The following is an 8,484-nucleotide window of genomic DNA, read 5'->3' on the forward strand; positions in this document are numbered from 1 at the left end:
TCATTCTGTTCCTCTACAATAAAGTTGTCCGCTAGTACCAAGGGATCCACATTCATCCCTGTTACCGAATATTTTAGATCATTTACTGATAATTCGTGCTAAGAAATTTCCCAAACTCAGGATGCGCCACTGCGGAGGATCATGACCAGTAACTCGTGACGTAAATTACCATCGTGATGGGGACATTTTTCCACAGCTCTTCCTCCTCTTCCCTCACTGAGCTCCCTCACTGTTCCCACAGATGTTCCTTCCTCACTGATCTCCCTCTCTTCCCAGAGCTGTTCCACCCTCACTGAGCTCCCTCTTTGTCCCCACAGCGCTGTGAGGGAGTGGTTTCACCGTTGAAGGTGACACCGCGAGCTGAGCACGTGGAGCCATGGCTACAGGTTCGTACAGGAGCCGAGACCTGGGCCACACGAGTACTGACCCCAGAACTTGGGTCATGGGATCACGGGGCTCAGCCTCTTCACCACAGCCCCATGCCTATACCCACGACATGCCGCGTGTGATTTTGCAGCCTGTGTGCAGGGCCCTGTGTATACGCATGGCCTGAGCACACAGCCCTGTGTACACGCAAGGCCTTATGGTACAAACCTCGACACAGACATGGCCTTCTGTATGAGAAGCCATGGGACCACTCGTATAAATCACATCACTTAAAAATGTAATATATTTATGCTCAACATGCATGCAAGTTTGAGCTACTGAAGAGAATGCGTGCGAGACCCTGCGTGCCGCGACTCTGTGGCTGTCGTGTTGAGCTCTCAGGGCCCGATCTGAACACCTCGAGTCTTGTAGCTGGAGCCTGGCTGGGACCCTCAGCCCCTTAGGCACGGGGATTGACAGTCGGTGCTGTGGCAGAGAACGCCACTCGTCATCGCAAGGTTGGAAGCTAAATCCTCATTGAAGAACGACTCAGCCCACTCTCTCTGTTCGCAAAATGAGTACTATTTTTATGGAAGCAAGTTGTTATGCTGCAGAGAGTATGGCATCTGCCATGGGAATGTGGAATTTCCACCATGCTCCTGGAAGCCAGTAAACGTGAGTCAATGGATTCGAGCGTGACCCCAGTAATCCGGGTTGTACCCATCAACCGTGATGATGGGTACAAACTCAGTAATCACTGGAAAGATGTTATTAACCACGCAAAAAAGACTTAATTACACTTTTTGGACCATCTTATCTGACAGGCACTATTTTAATTTACTTCACCGAGTGTTAACATCCCCAGTTATTTTTAACAGTACTCTCTTCATTTTTCAGCCTGCATTGGTATAAACATGGGCATTTTCGTTCCTTTGTTCTATCATGTGTATCAGACCTCCCCTCCCCCCTTTCTGCCCATTGTGTTGGCGTGCGCAGCAGCCGCGTCCAAGCCGTCGCCAAATGTTTTGTTGGCTCCCTCCCCCTCCCACCCCCTCCCGATACGTTCCATTCATTGGCTACCACATTCTGATGAACTCCCCCCCCCTCTCCTCCCCCCTTCAACTTGCTTATAAGGGATTACATCTTGAATCATTGCTTCACTTGATGCAGCTAATCTGGCTGTGACGGTCCCACCTGATGACGGAGACTTGTGTTGCCTCCGAAACGTCGTGAATTTTATTTTTATTTTTGTTTTGTTTTATTTTACTTTCATTACTTTTAATGTTTTACCTACGTGACTTTACCGAAAAAACCTGAGAATATGTGCTGCTGCTGTGGCAGACGAGAGATTCAAGAAGAAGACAGAGCAGGTGCGGATTCTCCTGGACGACATGAAGAAGCTCTCCAGGTGAGAGGGATGTCTCCTCACCCGCAATGAGGTTCTCTGCTGCTTTACGTTTTAAGTACAGACAAGAAAGCCATGTTATCTCACTTCAATGGTTAGAGTGAGGAGTACAGCCGATACTTGAATCCCAAACGACTTCTCTCAGTGCAAAGGCCGAGGCAGGGACGTGGAGAGACCTAGGGGAGGTGCGGTGACACCGGGGGAGGCACAAGGGACATACAATAAACACAGAAAAGTGTGGACATGAGTGTTAGAGGGACTTTGAGAGATACACGGGCAAGGGGACACAGTGAGAGCCATGGATACGTGCCAACAGTGGGAGACACGGGGGAGGTAATGGGATGCATGCAGTGTTACGGAGACAGGGAATTGAGGCCATGGAATAAAAACAGGGAGAAGGAAAAGAAAAGAGAGATGTGTTTTTGTTTAGATGTTTCCAGACAATTTATGAGCACCTGGAGAAACCCATACTATCACCGTATAGATGGAAACAGATGTTAATTAGTCCACTTCGTGTACCGCTGTCTCCTTGCAAGCCAGGGTATGCCACCTCGACGCACACGGGAAATAAGTTTCGCAACATTTGTGCGATCCACCAATCCTCGTCTCCAGTGCTCGATTACAGACCACGTGCATAGCCTCCATCGCCCGGCTGAGAGAGGTGAGAAAGAGAAGAGAGGGATTCGCAGGGAGAATCGAGAGAGATGAGTGAGCGAAAGAGATGCAGGGAGACTCCTGAGCAGTGCAGGTAACTGGTGGCTCGCTGTGTGCTCCGGGTGGCGCTGGGCGAGGAGGGCTCCTCGTAGCCACCCTGCGTGGCCCCGTGGCACACGCCGCCTGCTGCACAGTGGATGGTAAAGATCCCGTGGCGTCATTCACAAGAGTTGGCCATTATATGCTGGCATCGTGGTCCAACTTTTCAAAATTTTAAACAATTACAGAACCCGCAAAATACTCCATTGGAATGTACGGTACATCAATTATTGCCACCTACTGCTAAAACCTGGCAGGTCCCTCCTCAGCATAGTTATGATACTCAGGGAGGCTTCCTGAGCAAACAAGCATAATGATAATCATACTATCTACTAGTTACAGTATTTTATTTTTCATTGCATCAATTTTGTTTTTACAGTGTGACTAGAAACATTTAATTGAACATTCACATAGTGTGTGGGCAGATCTAATAGTCCATGATCTAACACATCGATCTGCAAACATATCAAACAAATTTACAATATTCTACATAAACATCCATGACATTTCTATCGATTACATTTGTGTATTAGCATTTTGTTTAATTTAAAAATGAAGTAACTCGAATCCTCAACTGTACCCTCTGTTTTCCAGGTTTGACAATTCCACCGGCCCAACCCTGCTGAGGATGGTTGGCATCTTTGATCCATACAACGTGGACGAGCGACAGGCCCTCCCAAGAGCCTTCCACAAGGAGGGGGGTGTAGGTGGGTGCTGCTCCTCACTGCACGCCACAGCGATTGCACTGCAACGATAAACTCTCCATCTCCCTGATAGACCTGGCTGTGCGCATTGCAGTCCACAAGCTTCCAGTTACTGGGACATGTGGTCCCAGCGCCTCAGTGCCACCGCTAAGCATCAGGGCCCTGCTACCCTGGTTAGGGAACTGAGCTACCCGACCCAGCGCTCGGCCTGCAGGAGCTGTGGACGAGAGCCACGCTGCTCCTCACTGCGGCCTCGCCACTTCAAGGCCCCATGCTGGGCTAGTAGTGATGCTCACCCAGCGTCTGATTATAAACAGCTGCTCGAAGATTCCGTTTGTGGAAGGTGCGAGCTGTGTAGCAGGTGTGTGTCTTGCGATGAGACAGCTGTTGGGTGTGAGTGTGACAGTTTCTGTTCAACATTATCCCAGAGCACAGAGGATGGAGATCGCAGCTCTCAAGCAGAGCCCACCCAGAAGGGTTGCACTACCGAGACGCGCATCTCCTGCTCCTCACTGCTCCTGAGTGTATCTCCTGGATGGCACAGAACCCCGTAGGACACGTGATACATTAGGGCTCAATGCATTTGTGTCTGGACGAGTTCCTCCACGACTTTGAGAAGCCCAGTGCTGCAGGAGATGCCCCTCGTGTACCCCACCCAGACTCAGGCTGTGTGCGCTGTGCCTGTGTGGTTCGCTGTGGCACATTCACCACTGGGTGATCCTCTTGAGTGAGAGCCGTTCACTTAGCTCATGAATCGGGCCTCGTGGCATCTCCATGGCTGAGCCTGGCACAGGGATCATCGCCGCGTTTGGGTCAGGGCAACCTCTGTGCAGCTTTAGAGGGTTAGAGGGGCTGCTGCTGTTGTTTGCCCCCCCCCCGCCCTATTGTTGTGCCCCTGCCCCATTTCCACTCACCCTGCATTAGTCCTGCTGTGCTGCTGCCTCTCCCCACTCACCCTGCGAGATGTTAACAATGCCTGGTATACAGGAGGTTGTGGGTTCTATCCCAACCCTGACACCTGCATATTTGGAGTTTGCATATTCTCTCAGTGGTTGCGTGGATTTTTCTCCAGGTCCTCCGCCTCCGGGTTTTTCCTCCACATTTAGAAACAAGTTTTGATAGTATTTGGCTGCTACAAATTATCCACATGATAAGCCACTTCGTTGAGCTATCGTTTGTTACCAGGTCGTTTACCTGGTAAAAAAGTTTCATACAGGCAGTCCTCGACGTACCAACGCCCGACTTACGAACACCCGCACTTACGAATCATCTTCCATGAAACATTCGTTTTTTTAACATTGACTTAAAACGCGAACTCTTACTTGTAGACTGAACCGCAACACTATTTTGTTCAGCTGAGTGATCTTCTGCGAGATATAATGAGTCAACCTCGTGGTGTGCTCTAGTGTTTGTGTGTATGTGGGCATTCAACTAAGTAAATGACTGTGTTCCGACTTATGAACGGTACCCAGGAATTAATTTTGTTCGTAAGTCAAGGACTTTTATAGTTTAGTTTAAGTGTCGCTGCTTTTTCCCATTCACCCACCTTAAACCTGCAGTGTCTCTGCCTCTCACCACTCACCCTGTATTAGCCCTGCAGTATCACTGCCTATCACCACAATGAGTGCAGAAAGAGCCATGTGGACCAGGTTCGGTATGAGCTGTAAGCCTTCTTTATTCACATTATGGGGGTTGATTATCAACTTGTCAATGTCTGTGTCCAGGTTGGTGAGCCAGTGGGTGGCTTTAGGAGTAGCCCCGGGAACATCTGAAATGTCTCCCAGCGAATGATCGGGCAGTGATGTACGATGTGGTCCATGGTTTGACAATGGTGACCTCAATCGCACTCTGGACGATTCTTCACGGCCATGCAATGTTAGCACGTTTGGCTACGTACGGTGCCATAGAAGTTCAACATACATATAATGCAGGTGACTGCAGGGTGAAGTAAAACCAGGAGGGTGTGAGAGCAAAGTGAACGCGGCCGAGTGTAGCGCAGCCACAGCCCCTGCATCAGCTCAGGGGCTGCGGCTTCTCTATACACAGTCACGGACAGTCTCGCTAGAGTCACGTGGTCGATAGCACACGTGCACTGTCAGCTGTGCTCATGAGGCGAGTTCATGCTGCTGTTGTCTCATAATTTTCACCAAATGTAAAAGGTTTCACGAGGAACAGCAAAAGAAGACCGCCATTTGCTGCAAGGTCTTCATTTATTGCACAACAAAGCGAATGTGTATAGACGAAACACAAATGCTAATTGTTAACCTAGATGACCCTGTGTAATGTTTCACATGATTGAGATATGAATACTGTGCAAAATTTTTAGTTATCTAACGACTCTCGTCGTCTCTCAGAGCTGTTCATGAAGATGCTGACGTCCATCTCACCGGACGCCTCCAACGTCTCGGACTCCATGCAGAGACCCATGGAGTGGAGTGTGTTCAATGTGCTGAATTATGTTACAACCCCAGAGCCGAGTGAGTAACACACCACACCAGGGATTCCCATGAACCGCACCCACACTGAGTACTGACAAAGTTAGTACTGACACAGTACAGACACAGTGTGGGTACTGACACGGTGTGAGGACTGACACACACAGAGGACTAATATACATAGGGTGAGGACTGACATGGTGAGTGCTGACACAGTAGAGGCTCACAGTGAGAGTACTGACACAGAGTGAGGACTCAGACACTAACAGAGAGAGCACTGAAACATGCCTACTGACACTGTGTATTGACACAGAGTAAGTACTGATAGTGAGTACTGACACATTAATGACTTTACACAACAGTGAGTACTGACACAGTGATAGTACTGACACACACTGAGGACTTTACACACATTGGGTGCTGACAGTAAGCATGAGTACTGTGTCAGCACCCAATGTGTGTCCTGGCACATACGTAGTGAGTACTAGCACATATACAGTGAGTACTGACACACAGTGAGAGTATTTCTTCCATTCTAATTCTTCTCGACCTTTCCTCCACCTCTGACGCTGTTGACCACCCCACTCTTCTCTCCACTCTCTGACCTCGGCGTCTCTGGCACCCCCTCTCCTGGCTCAAGTCTTACTTTACTTCTCACACATCTTCAGACCCCTTCAATCACTCCGTATCCCCTACCTCCCCTCTCAGTGTCGGTGTTCCGCAGGGTTTGGTTCTGGGTCCCTTACTGTTCTCTCTCTTTTTTTGAGGTAACACCCCTTTATTAACACTTACGTAGGTACAGCGTATAACTGAAGAGGTAGCGGCCCCTTCATCTGTTTATTAAGGGTAAGTACTCCCAGGCTAGCTCCCACTTATCCTCACACCCGTCCTCTCAAGGAGACTACCTGACCTGGCCCTGGCTAGGCACCACCAGCCACACGAAGCCGGCTCTTAGAAGGACAGCGACCAGAGGAGTTCCAGGGACGAGCTGGCTGGCCTTCGATCTTCACTGGTTCTTCATCTTGACCCGTTCCCAACGTCTGCCTCGAGCTCTCCGGCACTGTTCTCTCTCTCTATATTTCACCTCTTCAATCTCTTTATATTTTCATCATTTCTTTATTGGCGACACCCAAATCTTGTTTCCCTTTCCTTCATCTACCCCTTGACCTTTCCTCTAACATCTCCTCCTGTCTGGCTGTTATCTAATGCTGGATGGTACTTCACTCTCTATCTGTCCATCCAAAACATAATTCATTCTCTATCTGGCCTCTCGCTCTCTCCCTCCTATTCCCACCATCTACTTCCCTCCGCTCTCCCTCACTGCTGCTTCCTCACACCTCCACCTTGGTGTCACCTTTCACTCTTCCCTCACTTTCTCCACCAAACATCGCCACAGCTACTGCATCTGCCGCTTTTATCTCTTCAATATCAGCAAAATCCGCCCTCTCATTTCACTTTCTAACACCAAACTCTTGGTTCATGCTCTGATCTTTTCCCGTCTGCTCTTCTTCTTAGTCTCTCTATCTGCACTCTCTCTCACTCCCTTCCAACAAATTCAAAATGCTTCTGCAATGATTATTTTTAATCTCCCCTCTAATTCTCACACTTTGCCTCTCCTTCTTCAACTCCACTGGCTTCCCGTTCACGAGCGCGGTAATTTTAAATGTCCGAGTTGTCTTAAATCTCTCCTTGGCCTTACTCCACCTCATCTTGCCGCTCTCATATCTTTCTGTGTCCTCTCTCGTCCTCTTCACTCACAATCTTCTGTCTCTCTTTGCCCCTCCTCCCTGTGCCCAATCTCGTTTTCGATCTTTGGGGCCGTCCATAAATGACGTAGCTGCTGCTGCTGTTGTTGTTGTAGCTGCTGCTGTTGTTGTAGCTGCTGCTGTTGTAGCTGCTGTTGTTGTAGCTGTTATTGGAGCTGCTGATGTTGTTGCTGTAGCTGCTGCTGCTGCTGCTGCTGTTGTTGTAGCTGCTGTTGTAGCTGCTGCTGCTGTTGTTGTAGCTTCTGTTGTTGTAGCTGCTGCTGCTGTTGTTGTTGTAGCTGCTGCTGCTGTTGTAGCTGCTGTTGTAGCTGCTGCTGCTGCTGTTGTTGTAGCTGCTGCTGTTGTAGCTGCTGTTGTGCTCACGCAGCGCCACGGATCTCCCGTGTAGAGCAGCCGGGCAGCTGCTCCACGTGACATCATCCGCCGTGTCAACATCGACACAGCGAGAGAGCTCACACACAGCCTGACTACTGACACACAGTGTGAGTACTCACTCAGAGTGTGTCAGTACTTACACAGTGAGTACTGACTCACAGTGAGTACTTACATAGTGAGTACTTACACAGTGAGTACTGACACACAGTGAGAGTACTGATAGTGCTTACTGACGGTGAGTAATGTAACAGTGTGAAGGTAATGACAGTGTGAGTACTGACACACAGGGACAGTGGGACTAATGACACACAGCGAGTACTGGCACTGCAAGTTACGACACAGTGAGGGTGCTCACACACTGTGACTAATGACACGCACGGTGAGTACTGACACAGTGAGAGTACTGACACACGGTGAGTACTGACAGTGATAGTACTGGCACACAGTAAGAGTATAGACACAGCAAGAGTACTGACACAAGTGACACTGATGAATGTAACACAGTGAGAGTGCTGAAACAGCGAGATCTGACACTCAACGTGACACACGGTGAGTAATGACACAGTAATAAGAGTGCTGACAGTGCTCACTGACACGCAGTGAGTACTGGCACAGTGTGAGTACTGACACACAGTGAGTACTGGCATGCAGTGAGCGAAGTGAACCACTGTGTGACCACC

At 49.2% G+C, this 8,484-nt stretch overlaps 1 protein-coding gene across 1 annotated transcript; it reads left to right on the top strand.

Annotated features, from left to right (window-relative positions):
- The first annotated feature begins 323 nt into the window (after nt 1-323).
- Nucleotides 324-5,713, top strand: LOC144948069 (uncharacterized). Its single transcript, XM_078877500.1, has 4 exons — nt 324-386; nt 1,708-1,774; nt 3,119-3,231; nt 5,583-5,713. The coding sequence occupies exons 1-4, from the start codon at nt 377-379 to the stop codon at nt 5,711-5,713; spliced, it is 321 nt and encodes a 106-aa protein (XP_078733626.1). The 5' UTR covers nt 324-376.
- Nucleotides 5,714-8,484: the final 2,771 nt, after the last annotated feature.

This window comes from Lampetra fluviatilis, chromosome 3, assembly GCF_964198595.1.
Source record: "Lampetra fluviatilis chromosome 3, kcLamFluv1.1, whole genome shotgun sequence".
In the NCBI taxonomy this organism is placed as follows: Eukaryota; Metazoa; Chordata; class Hyperoartia; order Petromyzontiformes; family Petromyzontidae; genus Lampetra; species Lampetra fluviatilis.

Excerpts from the sequence above, each read along its gene's own strand:
- LOC144948069 (XM_078877500.1), top strand. Across the intron at positions 1,775-3,118 it reads GACATGAAGAAGCTCTCCAG|GTTTGACAATTCCACCGGCC; the intron begins GTGAGAGGGATG and ends TCTGTTTTCCAG. Across the intron at positions 3,232-5,582 it reads CCACAAGGAGGGGGGTGTAG|AGCTGTTCATGAAGATGCTG; the intron begins GTGGGTGCTGCT and ends GTCGTCTCTCAG.